Genomic DNA, 27,951 nt, shown 5'->3' on the forward strand with positions numbered 1-27,951 from the left:
ATGTTGGATGCTGTTGTGGCAGTTTTGAATCGCTTGCATTTAACCTAATCCTGTGTGGCATATACACATGCGTAGAAGTGCAGTTTGGCGTACGCTGGTGACAAAACTGCATAAATGCACTGCCACTGCGACATCCAACATGGCGATACTCTCAATTTGAGATGAGACACATTATAGCTGGTAGTTTGTGAGAATCTTGATTTTGCAAAGTGTTTCAAATGGAATTCCGATGGTAAGTACTAAATGATTGGCTTGATGAATACAGCAACATCTATATGGCTTTTCACTCCTTCTCTGAAGGAAATGTATCATTATGCCTTGAATGATAAACTTCCAACAAGTCTTCAGCAGTCACCACATTTCGTTCCAGACAATTAGGAGTAACAATACTCCATTCCCAATAGTTTCAGATGGACTGACAATTGACTCTTAATTATAATTCTTGGTGAACAGAAGAACAAAGTCATAAATTTGGGAAAGTTCCCATCCCCCTGATTGAGGGCAGGGTTAATTAGTCGATATCTTGAGGTGAAGTGATTGTCAAACTTTTCAGGGCAACAGTTTCTCATGCTGAAGACTTGTTAAAATTTTATCTGACACATTTTTTCCACATGTGTTTGTATGATAATGTTTTGAGATTTTAGTGTGTGTATCTATTGTACACAACATTCTTGGATAAAACAATGGATACTCTGGAACAGCTGTGTTGATGCTTCCTTTAAAATGTTCGCAGGCTCCCTTCAAAACAAACATGTATTGATTTTGCAGAACTTGAAAGGCAGTTTCCCGATATTGCTTATGAACCATTAATGATGTCAACTGAATCTGGATGGATCTTCCCCCCATATACCTATACATTATATCACGTCATGCACTATCGGAAAAAACCTCAAATGTACTTTTGGCCCTTAAACATGGATAAAGCCTTGTTGGTGTAAACTTTACATTGAAGAGGTTGCTTCATCCACGTTCAAGGGCCAAAAGTACATGCAGGAAACAACTCATATTTACTTTTGGCCCTTGAAAATGGATAAAGCCTTGTAGGTGTAGACTTTATATTGAATGGTTTGCTTCATCCATGTTCAAGGGCAAAAAGTACATATGAGGTTTTTCCCACCTAGTGACGACATGTATTCCAGGGGTGATATACTTAAGGGTAAACTTGCATGTCTGCCTACAGTTTTGCGCTTATCAAACCTATATGCGTCCTGCAATACTACCCCATGAACAGTGCATGATGAGATATTTATAGAAAAAGATCTTTTACAAATTACAGCATCATGTCATTGGCCGTATATTAGCTGACCAAAAAGCCCATTGCAAGTAAAAGTGCATGGCCCATTTTTAATAGCAAATACTGTACCAATCAAAACTGCATCCATGTACTTCTAATGCATACAATTTATAAAACTAAAATAAAACAAAAATAAATAAGCCCTCACCAAAAAAACCCTAAAGCAAGCAAGCATTTTCCCTTTTTTTTAATCCCTAAAATCACTGCCACAATTCTTCCTCTTTTGCCAATGCTGGGATAAGCATAAAACTAAATGGAACTTGGCACAATTAATACGATTCACAATATGATGCCCACCAGCGGTTGTACTTGCCAGTCCAATTTTTGACCTCCAGGGTCCACATTGCCGTTCTAGCCACCATTGGATTTTCATGCAAGTGTAATAATACTAATATTGAAAACAGCTCCACAAAGGATTCTGTGTGATCAATAGATAGCAAATGAATCCTAGAATTGTAAATTGCTGTTTTAGTGCGCACTCGTAGGTAACATCATTGTATTGACATATTAAACACACAATGACATACGTTCCTGTTGTATTTGTATTATGCAGGCTTTAAATATCGACATTTTCCCATGATGCACTGCATATTTATATTTTGGCCTCTCCCCAGCAACCGCTAGAGGCACATTATATTGTGAATTGACCGAATCAAGGCATGAAGATGCAGTTGATTCAAAGCTTGATTAACACCGATTTACATTTGCACCCAACATCTGAAAAACAAAGATGAAAGAATTGTGACATTGACTTTGTAGTGTTCAGTTTGCCGCATATCCCATTTGTAACACATCCTGCATGTGTTATTGATCAGCTCCACCTTTCCCCCTTGCTTTTAATAGCAGTTTCTCGCTTTTAAACAGCAAGTAAACTCCAGAACATTTCACAAACCAGTCAATACAGGCGATAATTATGTTCATTTTTGTAAGAAATATTATATTTTCAACTTGTGTGGCTTTTAATTTAACCATGTGTCCTAAACCCAGGTTGCAGTTCTATATACTTTAGACCACAAAATTAACCTTCTAAACATGATGAATTTAAGGGATCTAGAATGAGCATTTATTGCGTTTTCGACAGTATTTTTTGTGGGACATGAGAGCACCTCAGACCTATCGAATTGCATTCTGAATAATGAAGCATGTCTTTCTGATATCAAATAATTTTCATTTTTTGAAAATCACAATATAATACAAATTTGATGACAAATTATAAAAATTTGATATTTTTCAAATTTTTGATATATAACAGTCCTCGGAAGTAAATTATATAAATCTAATGATATATTCTTAAAGTGTATGTAGTTGGGAGGAAAAGCCGATGGTCAATTGAAAATTTTGACCTTTCATATTGAAGATATGGATTTTTTTCCCAAAAAGACCAAATTTTTTTGGTGTTTTGGGGAAAAAATCCATATTCAATACGAAAGGTCAACATTTTCAATTGATCGTCGGCTTTTCATCCCACCTACATACACTTTAAGTAAAAATCATCGGATTTATAAAGTTTACTTCGAGTGCTGTTAAATATAAAAAATATCAAATATAGCAAGTATGGACATCTGTAATCTGTCAAAAACATGCCAAAAAGTCGGATTTGAATAAAATTAACCATAAATTCATTTTAAAGATTGTACGTTATGGCTTTATAAGATTGGAAATTTGTTCCACGGGACGTCTGGAGTATTTGACCCTTTTGAATTATATGCAATATATTGTGGATATTGGTAAACAATTTGACATATTTTTCAGAAAAGTTTATCACTTGGTGCACTAGAATTGTAGAAAGAGTTCATACTGTTTCCATGGTCTAATAAATTGCCGAGGGAAAAATAGTTCCATCAGAATAATGAAACTGTAGTTATACCAATGAATTTGTGTAACTGGTTGTGGAAGGTTCTTGAAGTTGAATGACTCATTTATGAATGAGTGTACCTTACATGCACATTACATCAGTGTTGAACAATCCCTCCATTATAGAACAGTACATGGTCCTTTCTTTTGTTTTTTCTTTGCCGGTGGACAAAGAACAGCGCGGATGCCTTCATCAAAAACCTGCTTGAGACCTTTTTGGGTAAGGGCCGAACACTCCAGGTATTTGACTGCATGTATTTCTTTTGTCATCTGCAAACCCTGATAAATTTAATTTTAGCAGGAAAAAAAAGTGGAATAATTTAACAGTATCTTACACCAAAACAATATTACTTTAAAAACATGCTCACTTGAAGTGGTAACAAACATTCTTCACACCTACACATATGCTAACCATAGATATATGGACAAATTTATGTTGGATGGATTGAGGATTGTGCTAGTTATAGTCTTTGGTTCACCTCAAGTTCGGTAGTGACTTCAATGCTCCCTCCCCTCCTCAAAAAAAAAAGAGTTCCATCAGAATAATGAAACACAATGAATTTGTATAACTGGTTGTGGAAGGTTCTTGAAGTTGAATGCCATTTATGAATGAGTGTACCTTACATGCACATTACATCAGTGTTGAACAATCCCTCCATTATAGAACAGTACATGGTCCTTTCTTTTGTTTTTTCTTTGCCGGTGGACAAAGAACAGCACGGATGCCTTCATCAAAAACCTGCTTGAGACCTTTTTGGGTAAGGGCTGAACACTCCAGATATTTGACCGCATTTATTTCTTTTGTCATCTGCAAACCCTGATAAATTTAATTTTAGCAGGAAAAAAGTGGAAATATTTAACAGTATCTTACACCAAAACAACATTACTTTAAAAATGTGTTCACTTGGAAGTGGTACCAAACATTCTTCACACCTACTACCCTAGATGAACACAATTCATGTCAGATGGATTGAGGGTCATGCTAGCTATATTCTTTGGTTCACCTCAAGTTTGGTAGTGATGTCAATGCTTTTTCGCTGCTGCGCTGCAAGTGTGCTGACAAATCGCCCTTGTACATTTGCGTTTACACTCTGCGCGATTAACTTTACGACGCTCAATCCAATACTGCGACCAGCCAAATACGCACCAATGTGACTACGGGACTTGAGGCGAACCAATGTATGTTGAAATCTGTGGTGATACACAATCGGAAGATACAATGGCTTGGTTCAAGTTTTCAGTTACTGCCTCATTATAATGGCGTAAAACAACTCAGCTTTGTCTCGTTGTTTTACTTATAATAATGATGTCGCCCGTGTTATATGAGACGATAGATACACTCCAGGGGCTAAAACCAATACCTTTATTCTCTAATTTGAACTCAGCCAATTGTAACACAATAACACAAATATACTTTTCATTACAAAAACTCTATGAAAATGTAACACAGCTTGACGTCTGAATTTGCATGAAATGTTCATGGAGTTCATAGATGCACATATAATATTGATGAATATTTGTGGTAAATTCTTGATCAAATCAACATTACGCTTTGCTGACGAAGTAGTAAAATTTGACTCCAAGACGGTCAAATCAAAGAACTTGGCAATGTTTCTTTTTCTTTTCCTGTTTTGGCGGACAAAGAACGGCTCGTATGCCTTCGTCAAAAACTGTCTTTAAACCCTTTTGTGTTAGAGCTGAGCATTCCAGGTATTTAACAGAGCTAATTTCTTTTGCCATCTGTAAACCCTGGTGATGATTTAGATGCAAAACAAACAATACATTTTAGTAACTGGCAAAATTCTATACAGTTAAGAATGTCCATGCTTGAAATGATCCACGCATGTCCTCTGCCAAATGCCCTTGTGGACAAACTTTTAAAAATCCTTTTAGGTCCAAAACCCCACAAAATGTTGACATCTATGTTAGCAAGCTGGGCATTCTCTAAATTGAGTTTGACCTACTCTTTTCAAAAATAGTACATTACTCTACCATAACCTGTTTTTACAATTTGGTACATCACACTCATCTTTCAGAATGATGCATCATATTAAGGGCTGGGGTATGAACGTTTGGACAGTATTTATTGTGGGACATTAGAGCACATCAGACATATCGAATTGCATTCTGAATACGAAGAATGTCCTTCTGATATCAAATAATTTTGATTTTTGAAATTAGCAATTTAATACACATTTTATGGCAAATCATTAAAATTGATATTTTTGATATTTAACAGTACTGGTAAACTTTATAAATCTCACGATTTATATTTAAAGTGTATGTAGGTGGGATGAAAAGTCGACGATCAATTGAAAATTTTGACCTTTCAGATTGAAGATATGGATTTTTTCCTAAAACACCAAAAAAAATTAGGTCTTTTTGGGAAAAAAATCCATATCTTCAATATGAAAGGTCAAAATTTTCAATTGACCATCGGCTTTTCCTCCCAGCTACATACACTTTAAGAATATATCATTAGATTTATATAATTTACTTCGAGGACTGTTATATGTCAAAATTTGAAAAATATCAAATTTTATAATTTGTCATAAAATTTGTATTATATTGTGATTTTCAAAAAATGAAAAATATTTGATATCAGAAAGACATGCTTCGTATTCAGAATGCGATTCGATAGGTCTGCGATGCTCTCAAGTCCCACAAAAAATACTATCGAAATGCAATAAACGCTCATTCTAGATCCCTTAAAAGGAATAAATATCAGTTCATGGGTGGCATATCTGATTTTTACACCCAATACGAGCTGGATCTTTACTCCTTAGTGCTATGCAGTCATGCATATAGTGCAGTTGCCATATTCATCCTACGTTAACAAGTGAGTCTATTGATCTGTAACAAACTCACTTTGTATGACAACCACACAGCACTTAGCGTCCACTTCAGGGTCAGAAATTCGGCGAGAATCCATTCTCGCAAAGATTCTCGTCAAAAAAATTGCAAGAATCTAAATGGATTCTCGTAAATATTTCAATTATCTTACAAAGTTATATGGCGAGAATCTGTGGATTCTTGCAAAATTCCACTGGGAGAATCCAAAAGGATTCTCGCACTTGGTTGTAAATTTCTGACCCCTGCACCTCTTACCTTTAGAAATCTCATGATCATACCAGAGTAGCATTGGGCCCCTATGCCCCCTTTGGAAGACATGACCTTTATCTCCCACACAGGGAGTGTATACTTCAAATGGAATTGCCAATTCAGGTAAGCTCATTGAAATTCACACTCCCTGTGTGGGAGATTAAAGTCATGTCTTCAATAGGGGTGTATGTATTTCAACTGGAATAGCCCATTAGTCTCTGAACCTTGGGGGTCCAGGGAGGAGTCCACAGAGTTCTAAGTTCAATCATAGGGGTCCAAGTGGTCAAAATTAACTTAATTAAGTGAAGGGGTATGAACGTTTGGATAGTATTTATTGTGGGACATTAGAGCACATCAGACATATCGAATTGCATTCTGAATACTGAGAATGTCTTTCTGATATCAAATAATTTTCATTTTTGAAATTCACGATATAATACAAATTTTATGACAAATTATTAAAATTCGATATTTTTCACATTTTTGATATATAATATATATAGATAAGTAAATTTGATAAATCTAATGACATATTCTTAAAGTGTATGTAGCTGGGAGGAAAAGCCGACGATCAATTGAACATTTTGACCTTTCATATTGAAGATATGGATTTTTTTCCCAAAAAGACCTAATTTTTTTTTTTTTTTTTTTTGTACAAATTTCATATCTTCAATACTTAAGGTCAAATTTTTCAATTAAGCGTCGGCTTTTCATCCCACTTACATACACTTTAAGTATAAATCATCAGATTTAAAAAGTTTACTTCGAGTACTCTTAAATATCAAAAATATAAATTTTTAATCATTTGCCATAAAATGTTTATTACATTGCGAATTTCAAAAAATCAAAATTATTTGATTTCAGATAGACATTCTTCGTATTCTAATGCAATTCGATATGTCTGATGTGCTCTAATGTCCCACAATAAATGCTGTCCAAACGTTCATACCCCTTCCCTTAAGTGTCCCACATAATTTTACAAGTTTACAACATCTAGCCATACTACTTAATCTACTTTTGATTTCATTACACTCATGACAGCATTTACTTTGTTTTTGCTTTTAATGTGCACTTGTGGAAAGGAAATATGTAAGCTGTCTACTCAAATTCCTAACTACAAGTGACATAACTTGTTACAAGACTGCAAGAACTAATGTGAAATAGCATATTATAGCAAAGATAGTTCATGAAAAATGCATTCTCATTGTAGTATGAGCTACTATCGTAAGATTTAGACTTCTACATTGCCTTCCTAGTGACCAATACCGTATTTCGTCAAATAGTCGCCCCCCCCTCAAATAAACGCCCCCACCACTTTTTTCAACCAAGATGTTTAAAAAATGCCGATATTTTCATGCTATCTTGTGTAGTAAGCTTACCAAGTTGCAAACATGGTCGATAATAGTGTCACTTTTTGGCGAAAATCTGGATTGGAAACCCGGAAGTGAACCAGAAGTCAGTGTTTCTAGTTCATAGTTTTTCATTTTAGCATGAGTTTTAAGTTTACCTAATGATTTTAACGGAATTATCGTTCTAAAATTGACCTTGAATAAACGCCCCCATTTGAAAATGTAACGCTCGGGCGTTTATTTGACTAAATACGGTAACTCATTATTTTTACATTGTTTTCATATTTTGTTTCCTTCTTGTATGTGCAAGTGTCTTTTCTTGCAGTCCCACAATGATCTTTAATGATTTTATGTTGCTCTTCTTCAGTCTTACAATACATTGACTACAAGTTTATATGAGTTTATGCATTGCTCCAATTCAAATACGAATTTATTAAATGTAGACCGCTGAAGCAGTTATTTAGCCAATGTAATGGATTCTGACTTATCTTTTATCTGAAAATAAATCAGAAATTCTGATAAAACAATACATTTTTTAATAAACAAATCTGTTATTATGTTTTTGAGTGTATCTACATGTATATATTTAATGATGACCGTTTGTGTTCTGGGATCAATTTCACAAAGATTTTAACAAAATCCATTGTTTCAGCAAATCATAAATCACTTTACAAAAGATAACCAATCCAAACACATCCACCATAAAGTTATTACGATGAGTACAAACCAATTGTGGCTTTATGATGAATTAGACAATAGGATGGGTAAACAGCTTTGCGAAATTGACCCACGTTTATCAAGAAACTCTTCAACTGGAACTCACGATATTAATATTGTAACAAACCCTGAAATAGCGTATTAGATTATCTACGGTCAAAGGTCACTCACCTGTGGGTATGTTATAGGAGCTAAACGTCTTTCTTTAAGTTTTTCGATTGTTTCTTTGTCATCCCTCAAATCAAGCTTGGTTCCGACTAGAATGATGGGCGTGCTCGGACAATGATGGCTCACTTCAGGGTACCATTTTGTGCGAACGTTCTCGTATGAAGCTGGACTCACCAGTGAGAAACAAATGAGAAATACATCCTGGGAAGAAACAAGCAATTTCATTATATGGTTATTTCTGTAGCTGCTATATTATTGTTAAAATATTCAAGATAACTGCCCATCCATAGACCTGATGGCCATCCTGACCTGGAATTTAAGCTGCCTGTGAGTGTACCATCATGTGGCAAATTACTACCAACAAATTTTGAAATATGGACACTATCCGATATCGCATCCAAAATTTTATAGGCATATAGAGCCTTTAAGTTGTTGATTTTACACAAAGTTAGATTTTTGAAAGAAAATTTTATAACAAATTTATCTCGGCTGGGATTGTTATCAGACGAATGGCCTAATCATTTTTTCGCGCAGTCAAAGTATGTGATTGCCTGTACAGAACATGGGTGCGCAGATCGCTGGCTAACCCCTTGTGCTATATGTACAACAATACATGTATGTGTAAATATCATTTTTCTTCTAGATCATGCCAAACATACCTTTCTATAAAAGTAAACACATTTAGGTGAGGACAGTTCCCAGTGACATTGATAGTGATAGAAGACTTTGCATTTGATTAATCTGAATTACACACCTTCAGCTGTAATCATCCTAGAACTAGAATAATAAATTATTTGCCAACACCAAAGTGTCAACGCTCAGAGCTACAGGTATTCCTATGCTTCAGCATTTATCAACGCACTGGCTGGTGACATGATATGACTGCATTACTCTGTGTAACACACATACACTTGTTGCCATTATCAGCCAGTGCCAATGTGTAACATGATTACACTCTAACAGGTGTTGATATGATTGCAGTATGGATCACATTAACCCTAACCCAACTAGGACTCACTAAAGCTCACTATTAAAACCACTCTGCGTGCATGGATTCCACAGGACTTGATGACGCAATCAGACGAAGTCATATATACCCAGGGAATCATTGGCCGGGCCAACGTCACCTGTGTAGCTACATGCTGGGGATCTTCTGCGTGGCATGCGAGGGGTCCAAGGCTCGAATCCCGGGGGTGCCAAGTGACTTTCTTCTTCATCTTCTCTCCTTTTTCGTTCCTTCTTTCCCTTCCGATAGCACAAAAACCACGGGTAGGGTTAGGGTTAAGTGTGTAAAAATGTTTTGTCTGAAGGAATTTTTCAAACAATTTTAAGCCATCAATCACTGGGAAGAACACTTTAAAATGGTTAAATTGTAGTTATAAAATGTCACTGGTTACTTTTAAATATGTATGTTAACCTCTTTGGAAATCCTTAAAAAGTAATTTTATTTTCTTAGCTGATAATGCCATTTATTAAGACTGAATAAAAATCAAGAGAATGGTCTCTTTACTGGAATCCATTTTGGTCCTCCCAAACCATTCACATCCAATGTGTACAGCACTGTACACACATCAGAATGTTTGGGAATCCACTGATCTAGCTGAGATTTGCTAGAAGACAACAGAATCTGATCCGATTCCAGCCCATAAAAGCGGCAATAAATCACCACTGTAGAACTCACTGTTTGTGGATATGAGAGTGGTCTAAGTCTGTCGTAATCTTCTTGTCCCGCCGTATCCCATAATCCTAAGTTTACTGGTTTACCATCTACCATTACATTGGCGGAATAGTTGTCAAACCTGTCAACAAGGAAAAATAACAGAACACAAAAAAAATGTGTTAAATACTTTTCAAAATACATATCAAATTTAGAATATAATTTGAATCCTTATTCAACTTTAATATTCAAGGTATCGGTAGTAGCTCTTATTATAGTCTGTTCAGTAAAAGATGGAACAGACTATTGTATGTTAGTGTATTTTGCATTCAACAGTTTTCGTGACATACCAAAATGCATGGATCCAGACAAATGGGGCAAAGGTTATGTTGCCAACTTATGGTGTATTCAAGTGTATAAGATAACAAACATGTTAATGGATGGGATCATCTTCCACCTTACAAAACTGAATAAACCATAATTCTTAGGTCTTGCCCTAAATATACACCTTTCATCATACGTGTTTAGTTATAGTATTTTTATGAGTACGCTGTTAGTTATCATGATATCAGACTACCGGTGGAGCTGGTCCCTATGTGAATGATCAAGCTTTCGTCAGATGTATGTCTGACTTCATCAGGACCTATAATGTATCATCACCATTTTGACCATCACCATGGGTGTAGACATCTGCTGTATAAATGCAGCATGTTTACCGTGCACTACTACGGTTGTCCATCAGAGTCTTAGCCAGAAATCAGAAACAACCCGTCCAAGCAGATGCCAAAATTTGACCCTCAAATATAAAACAACTTGTCTATACCCATGGAAGGGTCACTGGAGTCAAATATGTCCTGATATGGCCTTTACATGTCACTCTGAATTAGTTTCAAGTTCATATAACCTTAAAATCATCTGTTTTAGAGCTATCACATCTGTAAAATCCATTAAACCACCCGTCTAAAATTAGATTAGACCAAAGACGGGTGGACGCATGGCTGGCTAAGACCTTGTTGTCCATACCCTCCAGTTCAGAGAAGTTATCCAACTCTACAGGTATCCTCCAGTAGAACAAGGAGATGTATGTCTTTATGTCTGAATCTCATTACATGCACCCAAAACATTTGCCCTATCTCACTCTATGCACACAAAATCAGTACCATGACTTCCTCCAACCACAATACAGGACACACTGGTACATGTACTTGTCACAGTGTATTGTAAATGAACCAGGAAGTATTACATCTCCAAATTTCACAGTACATGTAAGTACTACCCTTAGATTACAATTAAGGCTATGTATACATAGTTCAGTTCAATTCTATGGTAAACAATAGGACCTAGATATAATATATTATATTCTTATACTTTCCACAACCAGTCTACCCTTGTTGAACACTATCAACACAAAAAACTGTTGAATACAACATACTCTAACATACAATAGTCTGTTAATTACACCATGTTACGGTTCATTCCGTTCACTTCTCTATTATGCAGTACAGCTGTAGTTGTTGCTAAAATACATGTATACTAATGTACCCACAAACAATAGTATACAATTTTTGTCCAAATAGTTTAAAAAAGAAAGTAAATTTTTGGTTATTTTTAGTGAAAACAGTGAATATTTTACATTCATTTTTTTGACTGACGAAAACCACCTTAAGTTATGTCTTTCTGAAAAAAGTATTAAGCAGGTCACATGTCACCACAACCAATATCACTGCATGCATCAGTGAACTGTAGCATTGGATCACACGGTCCATTGCTTAAAAGCAAAGTCAATCCTACACCTGAGCAGGATTGCATGGCAAATTCAAATTAATTCAATTTAATGAATCAAGATAACACATAAAAGAATTGTTTACTATTCATTGCCTAACAGACTCTAATCTTAAAAATCTATGCAATACCGACCCTACTTTTGAAAATTCTAGAAAAGGTTTTTTTTTTTTTTTTTGTAGTTTGGAAGAATTTTGATATTCTGATTTAGTTTTCACTTTCTTCATACATGTAAACAGTTTTAAAAGTAAAACATAAATGAAGTGACCCCAATTCATACCTACATGTAATTTACACACATGCAGGCTATTTTTAAATTATATTTTCATGCCTATCACATATTTCGATTATGAATGATCTTAAAATAAACCATTCCGACCGACCCCGACTTCCATGAGAATGCGAGGACAAGCAAGCAGTTTCTGTGCATATTCTCTACTATAGAAGAATTATTTAATTCGTGTCCATCGTGGAACATTCAACTACGCATGTTACTCTGCAACTAATCATGCTAATACACGAGCGCATAACGCTACTTCACGCTGCGTCCATATGAAACCTCAAAAATGGGGTTTTTGAGCCATAGGGGGGGTATACCACCTGTCATTTTCTGATTAGAGCAACCTCCACAGTATGGCGGTTGCTGTGAGATTTGTGTAAAAAAATCTCCCCAGTTTGAATGTGGGTGTGTGAATCTCCCCAGTTGGAAAACACACACACCCCTGTTTGTAAATACCTCCAAACGAGGACCTCGACTTAACGAGGATCTAACCAAGGACTCACACACCCGTTTTTAATCGACACACCGTGGACCTCACACAGACACACCAGACAACTTACTATCCAACTGTGACCCGTCCTATACCCCCTATTGGGGACATATGCTATCTTACATATTTGCATCATTTACGTCATCCTGGTCATAGTAACAAACCAAGCTAGTGGGGCGTCCTCGTTTGGAAGTGTGTCCTCGTTATATGGTGTGTATCCATATGTAGGTCCTTGTTTGGAGGCATTTACAAACGCACCCCTGTATGAAACTTACACTGTAGGAATGTATTCACCAGGGAAGGCATTGGTGGTATAGCTGATCAACAGACAGGTTTTACCTACAGCTCTGAAAACAAACAAAATCAAGAGAAAACACATTAATGATGAAATTCTGGAACACTTTTAAAGAAACAACATAATATATGTTCTGTGCATCGAGGGCTCATTCATTACAACACAACCCCATCTCCAATTTGGCCATTTTGACAAAAAAAGATGATTGAAGATTTGCTGAAACTAATTAATCGCATGCTGAGGCCTTGACTGTTATGCTGGCCTAAACTTTGACAAGCTTGTATTATGGAGATAAGGCTTTGTGCTCCTGAAAGAGAATATTACTTCATGAACATTTTCATACAAAATCTTATTTTTGCCTGTTACGCTATGCCCTCGACATGTGACATCACTTCAGACAGGAATGATGACCATTCATTGCCTACTACTCACAGCAACATAACCTTGACCCATGTTTATAAAACTTGATCACATATAATATACGTGGAAGACAATAGGGCCATAGAACAATGAAATGGTCATTGTATCTTGGTGGCTAAAACATGCTAATACACCTGCCCATCTTTTCATTAAAACAATAGTCACATTATTTATAGGTTTTTATAAATTATGACCTTGATATGTACATAAAATTAATTATCGTTCAAAGATAGTGAGCAATTCCATAATTTACTGATACACTCTAAACAAACAATAACATGGGATTCCCCTTATAAATACCCTTTTTCAAGCACAATTTAACAGTCACAAATGCCCTGTATCAAATAGAAATGGAAAATGGGAACTAATTTTATACTTCTTTTTATACAAATACAAGGATCCCCTTTAGCTTTTTCTCAATACAAAGTGTAGATTGATCTATATGCTCACAACCTGACAGCTTACAAATTGGTCTGTGCTCTAAGTCGATTCTTTCTCGCATCACAGGAGAATGACCCTGTGGTTTTATGGTCATATACAAATGCATAAACCATGCCTGCCCAGCCGAGCGACTCATGTACTTCGCTTAATTCTACAATAACGGCATCGCTCTCAGCACTGAGATAATCGCTGCAATATTTTGTTATCTATATAATAAGGAAGCTTGGACTAGCCATTTGGTGGGAATTGATGTGACATACAGTGTGCATGCATGCGTGCAGTAGTGTAGTTGTCAGTTCACAGACTTGTACATTTCATTACATTAGGGTTAATTGCAAGACGACTATTAGGCCACTAACAGTCAATTTTGAGTTTCCCGTCACATATTTGCTGAAAACAAGTAAGGTAACTTTTTCATTATTCATTATTCATTATTGTTCTGCCTTTCATTATATGACCAACACGTATGTAAATTGTGTTGTTATTTGCCGCTCACTCACTTGAAGATGGATGATAAGCCCAAATGAGATTCAAAAGTATATAGTCTGCAAGGTTGACAGCAAAATGTATGTTTTGATTTTTCCACAAAAAATTATGGATATTCATCATTTTTTTTGCAAATATAACCAGTTTTTATCTGTATTTTTTGGTTATTTTCAATAATGAATTCAAGTGAGGGTCAGAAAATGAAGTGAGGGCGGGTGACGGGAAACTCAAAATCGACTTTGATTTGCCTTAAAGTCACAACTATTAACGATAGCCGACTAGGGCTTGGTGATAGTCAACTACATTAGTCGACTAGCACTTGGTGATAGTCGACTAATAACGACTACATATTGCAACACATGACAACTATAATACATACCGGTAATACAATCACACTGACTATTTGACATTCATACAAATGTTACTGAAATAATTGTTTCTGATGTTTGTTTTGATTTTAATCAACAAATAGAAGCTTGGTTACATTGATAAAGAAGATGGTTAGGGTTCGGAATATTAACATTCACTGTTTGTATTTAATATTTTAAAGACCAGAAAAAGTAAAAAAAAATTTATAATCTGTTTCAATACCTTGTGTCTTTGTATTATATTGTTGTCTGAAAAATCCTCCCACATCAAGAGGCACTATCTGTTTTGGTACAGTCTATACTAAATTTTCTACTAATGAGGGTAGATTTCTGCACTTCAGACGGAGTGCAAAAAGTGCAATAGCTGCCTTTTGTAAATTGAAATTTGAAGTGCTGTTTTAGGTGTCAAGCTGGAGGGTAGTGGGGTTCAAGATGTTACCAGGGGCAGCTTTAATCATAGATACTAAAAATAATTTTTTAGTATCTATGCTTTAATTCACCTCATGAACAATCTCAAAACCCAGTGAGTGACTCATGAATGAGATAAACATTTGTCAGACTTAAATTACAAATTCCTCTGCAAATGCAATTTCAGAATCTAACTTGAGGGAACCATTAGCTTTCTTGCACTCACATGTGAGTGCAAGAATGTATAACAATATATCATCTGTGACAATAGTATTCAGTTATGACTCTGGATATATGATACCTTACTTCAAAATAGGGGTAGCATTAAGGCCCGAAAGTCAGGGGTTGTTTCCCCATGTTTTTCACTCCCGAGCTTGAAGAAAATCCAAATTGGGTGAAAATTAAATCTCGGGGGTGAAAAATATTTTGCAGTGTAGTCAGGGGTAGGAGTAAGGTCCAAAAGTAGAGAGTCAGAGTTCACCCCGAGCTTGCACATATTCCCAATATAGAGGGTGAAAAATAAATATTTTTTAAATTTAGGGGGTCATTCACCCCCGATCGGGGGTTAACGCTACCCCTGCTTCAAAACATTATATTGTACCAGACAAGGAAGTTAGCCTTCCTATAAAACTGTGAATACCTGAATGCCATTGATCACTTTATGCAATTATGATTTGATTGACTGTGTAATGATCAACATAAAAACAAGGTAGGTTTTCCAAAGAATGTGTGCCAAAGTACCTTTCCCCCTTTAAAACGGATAAGAAATGACTATCCTCCCTTACAAATATTCAAAGCCTCTCAAATTCAACCCAGCAAATTTAATCAAATTGTTATTTATTTGCCTTTATTTGATCCACAGTATAACCAATTCTGTCATTGAACATGCAACTCATTTTGTTAAAAACACATCTCATATGTATCATTTATGTGTAGTTTTAAACAACCACACAGTGATTCCGAAGCTGTTGTTTACGCAGACAATTGGGCTACATGTAGATCACTTGCTGCAGATACACTGCTCAGAAAATCAACCCACTGTATAGATGAGTTGACTTAATTCTGACGTCATTGCCTGGCAGTATGCGCATGCATCATCACAATTTCCATTGTTTTTTGCCTGGCACTATGTGCGCGCAGCCGCGCATCTTATTTTGTTCAGGGCCCTGAGGTTTTAAAACACCAGCCACATCACAATAAGGCTATTGAACAGTGTAGTGGTTATATGCAGATCGCTGGAGCATATCGATATACCGGTCCCTAGCCTTTGTTAATAAACATTGAGGTCAACTCATCTATAATTTGAGACCGAATTTAAAAGATTAGTTTGCGTATGACGTCCTACCAACTAGACCGAAAATGCCGTACTGCGCAGGTCAGTAACCAATCACGTCGCGCCCCTGACCTGACGTCAGACGCAATTAGTCTTTTAAATTTTGTCTTTGATATTTTTTTTAGCAGTCGCCTTAAGTTGTGCTTTCTGCGAATCACTAAATACCTTGGGCTACTTCCAAGATCATTTACCGTGGCCATGGAAGCTGATTTGCCGCACCTTACTGACAACTTCTGGCAACATTACTACCAACCCAAGTCTGTCCTAATTATATCATATCACCAGTACATCATCAGCAACCCATCTTGAAAGTTAATCACACCACTGACCTGTGAGGAGCATTTGGTTTTGCTTTATGAATTTACATCTGTCAACTATCTCCAGAAAAGAGGCCATGGTTATAATTTTCATTTTCTGGGATAAAGTTGATGAGCTATTTTCTTATGGGTGACATATTCAGTAAGTTGATGCATCAAAACAAGTCTTCAATACTCAATTATATTTCATTTTTCATGGATGATATTTTAAAAGCTATGTGCAGACAGTGATATGATCGACCAGCTGATGATAATGATGATTAAAAACAAAAACTTCTTTCTTACTTCATATCTTGGGTTTCCTACAGTACATGTACAGTAAATAAGGTAACAGAATGACAAATCACAACGTTATTGAGGGTTATTTTGAAATCAAGATGACTATAATGACTGCAAGGATGTTTTCTTTAATTTGAGATGAGTGACTTCAAATGTGTGGCTAATTCATCATAATCAGGATACTTCCATATACTAAAGCACTATAAAAAGTGCTATACAAATGCAAAATTGGGTAGCAGTTGCTTCAAAATAAGGAGCAAACTGCTATGCAATACAGCCGAATTCGAACCCTGGTGATATCAAATGTGTGATTTGCCTCTAGTCCGAAGGGTCGCTAGTCCAAAGGTTCTCTAATCCGAAGGGCCGCTAGTCTGAAAACCAAATTAAGTTTGCCAACCGAAGGCTCTCTAGTCTAAATATAGAATAAGGGTTAGGAACTTAGGATTATGGTTAGCGAGCCTTAATTTGGACAAGAGAAAATTATTTATTATTCGGACTAACAAACCCTCGGACTAGATGACCCGAAACTTCGGACTAAGTAGCCTCCGGACTAGGGAACCTTGGACTAGAGAGTTGTCACCCTTCAAATGATTCAGAAATAACCAATTTACAAAACTAAACCTGATAGAAGGTTCAAATTCAAAAGTTACAGCCCTATTGGTTTGTGCACATAACAACAACCTTATTCAACATGATCAATCATGATGAGTGCCGCAGACAATCAATGGGGCTTGCTAGGCAAATCATAGATGGGTAAATGTTGGCCATGTTGACAGAGAGTAACAAAAAACTCATGACATGCATAGCTTTGTTTTATTGTTTTAGTTTGTTATTTCTGCAGCATCATTTGTGGTCACTAATCTCAAAGTACATTGTAAAGAAAACATCCTTGGTCATTATGGCCACCTTGATTTTCTAAATGAACCCTCACTTTGACTGTAAAGTCATGATTCATGAACTACCAACTATTAGCTTCTTTACTGTGCTGACCTATGACTCTACATTTGGTCTTTCTTTCCTTTCCTTTTTTCCTTCCTTTTTTTACTGGTTTCATTCAAATTCCATTGCACAATTTCCCTTTTCTTCCGTTCCTTATCCATTTCATTCTTCCTTTATCTTTCCTAAATTTCTTTTCCTTACTTTCTTTTTTCCTTTCTTTCCAGCTTTCTCACATTTCCATTGCCCATGGATTATTTTTCTTTCTTCCTTTCCTTTATCCTTCATCTTTCCTTTTTTGCTTTCTTCCCTTCTTTCTTTTTTGCTTTCCAATATATTCTTTCCATTGCAATTTCTTTCCCTTTCTTCCTTTTCTTTACTGCTTCATTCATCCTAGAATCATTCTTTTTCTTATCTTTCCTTTCTTCCCTTTTTTCTTACATGCTTTCTTACAATCTTTCCATTGCCCATTCTTTTCCTTTCTTTAAAACAAATTATATCAAATAATGCTTCTTCCATTTGGGATATTTGTCAATTTCGACTACCGGATACCTGTTAGATAATCAATATAAGACTAATCTTTAAATAAAATATTAATTTTAAGTAAAAAATATTGATTCATGAAAAAATATTCATTCATTCAAAAAAATTGCGACCCTGATTTTAGGGCAGGACGCTGAGGGCAACACAACAATATTTTTGGCCTAATTCAGCAATACATAATAAACAGTACTTTTGAGAGCCCATATTATGCCTTTTTGTAAAATCAGATTCATAAAAAAATAAGCAAACAACAAATTTAACTAATGTTGAACAAAGTAGGTAATGGTGAATCCAACGGAGGAGGACACAAAACACATCAAGGATCAAAAAATGATACAAGAGGATACCTTGAATATATGAACAACCGGAAAGAAAAAAAGCAAGGTACACCAACTTGACGTGGGGTAACAAGTAAAATACAGACCAGACTAGACAAACAACCAATGTAGGCCTAAAAACAGGCAAAGTTCGGTGCAGAGTGCCAAAGTTTAATGGCCAAAATTGCCAATTCCAGAACCCACAGAGGTGTCAGGAAAACAGTACAAAAGTACACTGGAGTGATGAAAATCACTGTGTACATAGTCGACAAACAAAACCTAACAGACAAAAAATCAACCGACCTTGATGTTGAACATTATTATTAGGAATACACTGAAAGGACCGAATGTGAAGTCAATAAAGAAAGCTGTACATGGCCCTAACATGAGAATGTCATGAATACACAGTACAGGTGTGTGGGTGGGGGAAATAGCCTGAATATTGTATTGTATTATAAAGTGAGGTTTAACCACCCACATTCCCACAATTTATGCTGCTAAATAGTGCATTTTAAAAAGTATATAATGTGTGTGTGCACTGATAGATCATCTCTGTTTTAAATACTTATTCTTTCCTTCTTTTTTCCCAGTTCAGCACACTTTACATGTATGAGGTTCACATTAGTACCATATTCCTTCCATTTACCGCCCATGATCCTATAAGCACCCATTAAGGATGTAAATGTTACACAGTCATACCGTGACAGAAACGCAAGGCTCGTGTAACGTAAGGAAAATACGGTAGATGAAAACACAAACTGGTAAAAAATATAAATCAGAAATTGCTCTGTAAAATTAACCAAGCTGAGACTCACAGACACTTTGGCAGCCCCAATTAGAGGTTTTAAAATTATTGTGCATCAGTTGTTTTGAGGGTGTTGTGATAAATATCTAAACATTGTCATTGTGCTTTGGAACCGAGGAATATCCCGGCCCGAGGGATATTCCGATGAAATGAAATATTTACAGGGCAGCTATTGCTGATAGGGTGTCCTTGCACTAACTACTCAATTAAAATTAAATAGAATCCATAGTAAATACAGACCAATGGTCTGCATTGGTGTCTATTGCCTATAGAAATAACCCATATTCTGATTCATTTTCTTACTAACAAAAGACCTTCAAATCTCTACCACTTCCTCTACCAACTTCCCTCTAATCCTAGATCATCTAGCAAAATATTTCAATTGTCAGAACTAGTTTGAAAATCACAAGGTTGGTGTTGGACAATCACTTTTAAAAGCCAATGGAAATTCCTGCAGTTGTTTCCTGTTACAGTGTTACTGGTGTTTTGCAAAGATTGGTCACTGCAGCTTGTATTTTTTAAACAATTCTAGTGAATGTATTGTATTTATTTATATTTTTTTATTATTTGCTTCTAATGTAAGCAGCGGAGGAAAACACGATCACAGTACAGTGTGTATTTTGAAATTAAATTTAGCACTGAATGTTAGCCATAGGATGTTACAACATTACAACTAAGAACTATCATCTATCAAGAAATAATTACTGTTAGTGATCAATTAATCACTTTTTTTATCGTAAATTATAAAAAATTCTTTCAAGCCATGAATCCTTGCATCATCCCGCAACCAGTGTTCGAAATATGCCTCAAAAAGTTACAGGCCAGCCGTGCTTACTCTTTAAAAGTTACCGCCAGCCGTGCAAAGTTACCGCCAGGCCAAAATTTTACAGGCCAATGGCGGCTGACCGCCCTATTTGAACGCTGCCCGCGTGTGTTGTGGATTGATGCAAGTGGTTTTATGGGGAATGTCACTTACAATGGTTCAGATTCAGGCAGTGCTGAAACATCAATTACGTATACTGTACTGTGCAAATTCTGCAATGCATTTTAGAATGTTTTTTAAACCCAAACTTTTTTTCAAACTGGTCCACATTTGTTTATGCCCGAGACAATGTTTAGTCATGAAAATATACAGGGCATAAAGTGTTTAGTCGTGAAAATATATGCTCAACGTTCTATGTGCTGTTACCTTCCTCAACAAATAAGAAAACAACCATTTTAGCCTAAAAACTACATTTTAAAAGTTTTTCCATCTCCATTTGAGAGAAAACGTCTATTTGCACAGTTCAACTTGTTTGGACATGTGCGAATACGCGTACATCACTCTCGCTTTGCGTAAATAGCTCGCGAGCATCAAGTCCATATATCCGATTCATGGGTTCTGCGCGGCTTGTTTATGACTGGAAAAGCCAATCATGCACGCTGTTAAATAAGTAATGCTATGGATTGATAAAAAATAAATAAAAAATAAATGTTGGTGATTTATAATGCATTCAGCTTGGCATGACCTAATTATCAGTTTTAGTCACTGTGTTCAAATGCCTCACCAAGAGTGTTCCTGAGTACTTGTCTGATTGTATTTCCCTGCACTGCCCTGCGCGTGCTGGCCTGCATTCTGCTGCTGATACCACCCTCCTGATTGAGCACAACACAATCAAGACCCTTATGTCAGCTGAACGCAGGACCTTCTCCTATGTTGCGCCTCGCACCTGGAATAGACCGTCAATTGGTATCAGGGAATCACAATCAGTGGGTATTTTCAAGAGGGTTCTAAAGTCACATTTGTTTCCATAGATTTTGTAGTCTTTCACAGGCAGTTCTCATTTATTTTTTCTTCATGTTCTTCTTTTGCTTTGTTTTTTGTTTTCAGCGCTACGTTCTAAATGAAGCAGCGCTATACAAATTATTTAAAATGTATGTACATTTCAACAATTATTCCGCTGCCATTAGGATATATCATAATTATTTCCGCTTCACCAAGTCCGCTACTGATGCGCAGGTACTCTCAGCGACTTACATTGCGATTACCCCCAGCAGCTCCCCATTTTACACCTGGGTGGAGTGCTGTGAAGCAATTGGGAATTGAGCTATCTTGCTCAAGGATGCAACACACTGGCTGTGGTGGGGCTCAAACTTGCAACCTTTCGATTTATGAAGCTTGTGCTCTAACCATTTGGGCCAGCGTGCTTCACTGATCAAAGTCAGTATTGAATTCGTATTTGGTGGAATGGTGATAAAAATTCACAGGCCCTGCAGTAGGGGTAGCGCTAGGTTGCTTTTTGGGGTCCCGGACCCACCAAAATAGAGTTCGGACCCCCTGTTTTTAAATTTCCTGCAAGTTTGGGGGTCCTTGCAGACCCCCAGTTTTTCAATCTAGCGCTATTGCCGACATACTATTTATGCTGCATTTGTGCAACTCGGACTCACCAAACTCTACTCCGGACCCCCTACTTTTTAATTTTCTGCAAGTTCGGGGGTCCCTGCGGACACTGGAGTGTTTAGTTCTAACGCTACCCCTGCCCTGCAGTATGTATGTATGTCAGAATATATGTTGATTGCTTTGACAGACGCATCAATTTTTTGATTTACCTAAAGTCATTCCTTGAATCCTTGCACAGGTTAATAAAACTCAAGTTGAACTGTATCTTTTAGAGTAAATGTTGCCTAGTTTTTGCCAACATTTGTGATGTAAAAACTGATGTTTGTAATTGCCCATTGTGATTTACTGTGTTTACTTCCATTGCTTTACATTGTGTCATGCTTCTTTAATTTCTACCAGATTTTGATAGCAAAGGACTCTCGCCAACGTCGCTATATCGGTGAGCAAATTTGAAGCTAGACTTCTCTAGTATGGTAATGTATCGTATTCGTTCCATTAACCGCCCAGGGTGCTTCATAATGACATTTTGGCTGGGTGCTTATTTTTTATGTTCACATTTCCAAATTTATGTAAAAAATGGTTAAAATGTAACAAATATGGTACATGTATGGGAAAATATGTCCCATTTAATTCAGTTTACCATGACCCTATGCATGTAAACATCATCATTAAAAAAATTAAAGCCACGATTTCTCCGCGATACGGAAAAACCAGGGTTGTTGATTTTTTGAATAAAATTTTAGAAAATCAGATTTTTTTATTTTAAATCGGATTTTTTTAATTTAGATCTATTTTTTTATTCCAAGAACTTATACCCCATAAAGTAAAACAAGAATTTGTCTTTAAAAAAGACAAGTTCACGGATCATTCAGGTGTATAGTACAATACTTTGAGCTACTTTGATCTAACATTAATATTCATATCTAACCTACTCTGCACTTATTTGACAATAAATAAGTGATATGAGGCTTAATAATGATACCTGCATCTTGACTCTGGAAAACAATATTTTTTAAAAACCTCACTTTGCATTTAGTTTTTTAAGCCACCTCGGAAGCCACCTACAGGATCTCATTTAGCAGGGTTACTTGCAGGTTTTTTGCAGGTGGAAAAAAACGGTTTAAACCGCGTTTTAACCACTTGGCAAAAACAGTTTTTGCCGGCAAAAATGGCAAAAACAAAAAAGTGATTTATAGTTCAGTTTTTTCATCTTAAATAATTAATTAAGTTACAAAATTAAGTTCCCGAGTGTAACAAGGCCAGATTTTGTAATTATAAGCAATATATTAAGAAATTAAAGGCATGCGTTTTCATTGCTCAAGTGCAGTTAACCGAAATGTGGCATGTATCAAATTCAAAACTTTTTCATTTTAAGGACTTAATGAGACAAAAAATATGTTGAATGATTCGTTAAAAGTTGTGTGTTACTGTTAATGAGCTTTCTGTGTCACTTTTTAATATTTGAGTGACTGTATGTGAGTTTTTGCCAGTTTTTGCCATTTTTGCCGGTTTAAACCAGGCAAAAACTGGCAAAATAGTTTTTTGCCAGGTTTTTGCCACTTTGCGGCAAAAACCTGTTTTGCTAACAAAAACCGAACCCTGTCATTTAGCATATTTTTTAGGTTTTTATTGCGTTGCAAAGTAGCAAAACTTTCTTTATATATGGCCCAATTAGGTGCCTGGAAAAGGCTATCCCTCTACAACCTATCGACAGGTCTAAAATCTATAATGAGGTGTCACCGGGTGTGCAAGAGATAATAATACCAAATCTAAACACCATGAAATTCACCATGAAATTGGGCGCCTCATTCCTTTTTTAAAGGAATTTTTATTAACTCTTGCTAGCTTTTGTCAGGGTCAGTGATATTTGTCTTTGTCAATATTATACAGGTTTATACACATGGGTTATTACAAGAGTCAATAAACATTCAATTAACTATAGATGAGGTGACCTATGATGTCACATGTTTACATTCAGACCGCCCTCTGTTGTTTCAAGTCAGGCAAAATAACACAGACCACATAAATCTCTTTAAAACTCAACTTTTAAAAACCTTTGAAGTTTTGTGTGATATTATGTATATAGCTTGATGCATTTATAAACAAGATTGATACCATTTTTTGTATTATTTGCTTTGCAACCAAAGTTAATGAATAAAAATTAACTCCTTCCATGTAAACTATAGTGTTTTTTGCCTGACAGTTTTGATCACAGACCAACAGAGGGCGTATCAAATGTAAACACATGTCACCTCATCTTAATGGACTTAGTTTTGTGCAATGTAGTTATATTGAACTTAAGGCCTATCTGAAGTAAATCACCTGCTACACAGTATTGTCAGCATGTGATAGCCATAAGCCAATTGAAAACATGTTTCTAAAAAAGGCTAAAAAATTCCTACGCTGGACAATCTCTTGGACAGGTTAAGTGTTAAATAGTAAGTTGTCAGTGGGGCAAGATTAGATAAAGGCATACAAACTAGGGTATGAGATATTAGGAAATATTTCCTAGCCTCTTATTACCACAGGGTGGTGTGCTATGTAGCTATTCAAGACACAGGATATGTAAGGGATAAACTGTGCATATATGAGATATGGGTGCAAGTGGCATCATTTCACTGCCGTGAAAAAAGTACCAGTGGAATGCTAGTCATATGCATGATCTTACCAGGTATTTAACAAAAAATCAAAACATGTTTTTACATATAAATGTGAAAATTTCCAAGAAAAAAATTGGTAAAATCACAAGGAAAAACCTGTTGAATTTTGCACTTTGAAAATGAATTTTTAGCAATAGATAAAGTGACATCATAGAGGTAATTTAATTGTATCCAAAAGTTGTAGAAACATAAGGAATGAAGTAAAACAGTCAATTTAAAAGAAAGAAATTAACTTATATTTTTCAAAAATGGTAAAAAATGAAAAAAGTTGATTTAAATCAGTGATTTAAAAAAAAAATCAAGTGATTTAAATCTGTGATTTAAATCGGTGTGATTTAAATCAAAACAACCCTGGGGAAAATGGAAAAATTCACAGACTTCGGAGTTTGCTCACGGAAATTTGAAAATGTCCCAAAATAGTGAAAAACTGTGTAAAATGTCCAACTTTTGCGATGATTGGCAAAATAAAACAAAGAAAAGTGATTATTTAGCAGTAATCAACCATTAAACAATCCATTCTAGCATTAAGTCTAGGCCTATGATGCAAGATTCTGGCCATTTACAGTAAAAGGTAATACAAAATACACTTTTAAAACATTTAATTTAACTTTTCAGTGCTTTATAGTGGAAAATGGAAAATCACAGAAATCATCTAATTTGTAACACAGATTTTAAATTTTGTAACATGGAGAAATCATGGCTTTTTAAAATTAAAATGTTTGCCGAGTCCTTTATAACTTTATAAGAAGTAGCATTAGTCCTTTTTCAAGGCCACTGGGCAAATACAAGAAGGGCACCAAGGCGCACACGACGTTAAGCGTGCATACAAAAATGTAGGACTTTGTGCAAACTAATTTGTGCTGCAGGACGGTTTGTACTACGCTTAAATTTGGCAAAACATTTTACTATTACCATGTTTACAAACTTCAAAACAATAAACTTCACATGCCCATTGCCCATTCACAATGACATCATTTGTTTATCAATTTTCTGTATGAACCTGGTCCAATTTAAATTTCAAGATAAGCAAGAACCATGATTAAGTGGATTGTATGTATCATGTCAACAACCAATAATTTAAAATTTTTATTATTTTGGGAAACTCAAGAAATCTAGTCACAAATTTGCTCACTGATATGATAGCTATGACACAGAGGCTAGACTAGTCCGAAATCGATGAAGCCTGACACCATGTATTAAAAAACAATGGAAGTTCGGAAGTAAACACATGCTTTACACAGCTGATCACAACAGGCGATCGCATCAAAAATGTTGTTCAAATCAAAATAAAATTGCACTTAATTTTACTAACCACCTCTAAATTTCTAAAGGATATACAGTTGACTCATCAAAATAACTATCATCCTTAATTTGAACATTGTCAACAAAATATTAAACAAGCATTGCAAAAAATGACAATGGTCAATGCTGATCTACCAAAAAAAGGTAGCTTCAAACTCTCTCAGCATTCTCTTGGTCGGGCTGACGATACAAAGGGGAATTTAGCCTTGTAAAACCAGTGTGCCGTGTGCGCATGTGCAGTTCCCCTTTCTCAAGCCGGTTGCTATGGTGCGCGTGCTTGCGCAAAGGGGACGAAGGGGGCAATGTTCCCGGATGTCCGACCGAGTGAATGCTCAGCCTCAGTGTAGTTGCTACCACAATCCACATTCATGTAAATGCGTTTATCGTGTTTGTGTGTAAATTCAAAGGCTAGAGTTCTCGAGTAAAATTTTTAGAGTTCTCTATCAACTTATAATTTAAGATTTACTTGAATTGCCCATCATGCACAATGACTGGTCAGCTATTAATTGCTGTGTATGTACTTAGTCATTATTATTATACACGCACATACTGGCCGGCCTACTGATTCATTGCATTGGCATTGCATGTTGAAATGAACAAAAAACAGATCGGGAAACATTTGTTGCGTGGAGAAACCACTTTGCTTTAGCCTTTCATTTTAGCACTTACCCGTCCCCTACTACGACACACTTGATGGCCTGCATCTTGATAAACTGCCCTAACTACTGCCGAGAATTATTTATGTTGACAAAACTAGAAAACGGTGATTTTTATAGTTTCCTAAACACGGAAATGATCACACGTTTACAGCGGTACGAAGGGTGTGTGCATTGGCTTTTTATATAGGACCCCCAGCGAAGGAGATAAAAATAGAAATTAACCCGGAAGAAATCCCTTAATTGAACTAGTCTTTCTTGCAGTCTTTATAAGCGGTGATGATGAAATAAACAAAAGGGAATGGTCCTATAAAATAGGTTCGGGGGCTTTCATTCATTTTTTCCCAATTGATTTAGGTAGGCTATGTCAAATAATTATTAGTACCAGAAATGTAAACATTTTCGAAAGGAAAAGAGTCAAGGAATCTAAATATTAATAAACACATAATTTGGTGTAAAACCCACTAACAACCCAGCATTATTGGGAAAATCACAATTGATTTTTCTCAATCGCAATTTTCAAAGTTTCAAAAATCGATCAAAATTTGACCTTTCTGTCTTTCTTTATTTTTTGGATATTGGCTTTATTTTATTAATTTTTGACCAAAAAGGCAAATGTTTGATCAAAAGTTACTTTTCTATACTTTGTTCAGTTAATAAAATTCGGTTTTGTTACTGTGTGCGTCATTTGACTCAAGTTCACATACCGTAAAATGGGGTAACTTCGGTCAGCGGGGTAACTTTGGTCGGTCAAATATATTTTTTGAAATGGTCATATTTTCGTACAGCAATATTGTTTTTAGTCATATTTGGTGTCAATTTGTTAAGAAATATATTTGGAAGAAAAAATAGCCGCTCATGTCCAATTTCCTCAAAATTTACGAAAAAAAATCGGGATTTTTGACCAAAAATTAGCATTTTTTTACATTTTTTTCAGAAAAAATAAAAATCTATATTTGTGAGCAAGGATGTGTGCTTGATTCATTTTGCAAGGGGTCAAATGTCACAAAAAACAACAACTTGCCCATATACAGCGAGGATCAATTTTTTTTGAATTTTTTTTCTTCATGGAATGTAATACTATGACCAAAGTTGCCCGGAAAAATGCGGGGTAACTTTGGTCAGGCTATTTTTAACCCCTAGGGCACCCTTACAAAATTATTAAAAAATCTTTTTCAACTTCAAAGTGTAGAAGGGAACCCTAATGTCATAAAAAAGATAATTAGAAATATAATTGGTTTTGTTTTGAAGCAGTGGTTTAAAAACTCTGAAAAGTGCCCAAAGTTACCCCATTTTACGGTAGCTATATCGG

General features: G+C 35.8%; 1 protein-coding gene across 6 annotated transcripts in view; it reads right to left on the reverse strand.

Moving 5' to 3' along the window:
- The window catches only part of LOC140137671 (ras-related C3 botulinum toxin substrate 1), a 32,856-nt gene extending 6,032 nt beyond the window's left edge, over positions 1-26,824 (reverse strand). For 2 of the 6 annotated variants that reach the window (XM_072159422.1, XM_072159421.1), the window contains exons 1-4: positions 26,653-26,824; positions 12,969-13,040; positions 10,166-10,283; positions 8,488-8,685 (exon numbers count right to left, since the gene is read on the reverse strand). In XM_072159422.1, the coding sequence (XP_072015523.1) occupies positions 8,488-8,685; positions 10,166-10,283; positions 12,969-13,040; positions 26,653-26,687 (423 nt within the window). In that variant the 5' untranslated portion in view covers positions 26,688-26,824. Of the gene's footprint in view, positions 1-3,229; positions 3,428-3,701; positions 3,966-4,697; positions 4,898-8,487; positions 8,686-10,165; positions 10,284-12,968; positions 13,041-26,652 lie in introns of those variants that run through there. The other 4 variants (XM_072159417.1, XM_072159420.1, XM_072159423.1 and 1 more) reach the window with 4 other exon arrangements.
- Between the last annotated feature and the right edge of the window lie 1,127 nt (positions 26,825-27,951).

This window comes from Amphiura filiformis, chromosome 17 (assembly GCF_039555335.1).
Source record: "Amphiura filiformis chromosome 17, Afil_fr2py, whole genome shotgun sequence".
In the NCBI taxonomy this organism is placed as follows: Eukaryota; Metazoa; Echinodermata; class Ophiuroidea; order Amphilepidida; family Amphiuridae; genus Amphiura; species Amphiura filiformis.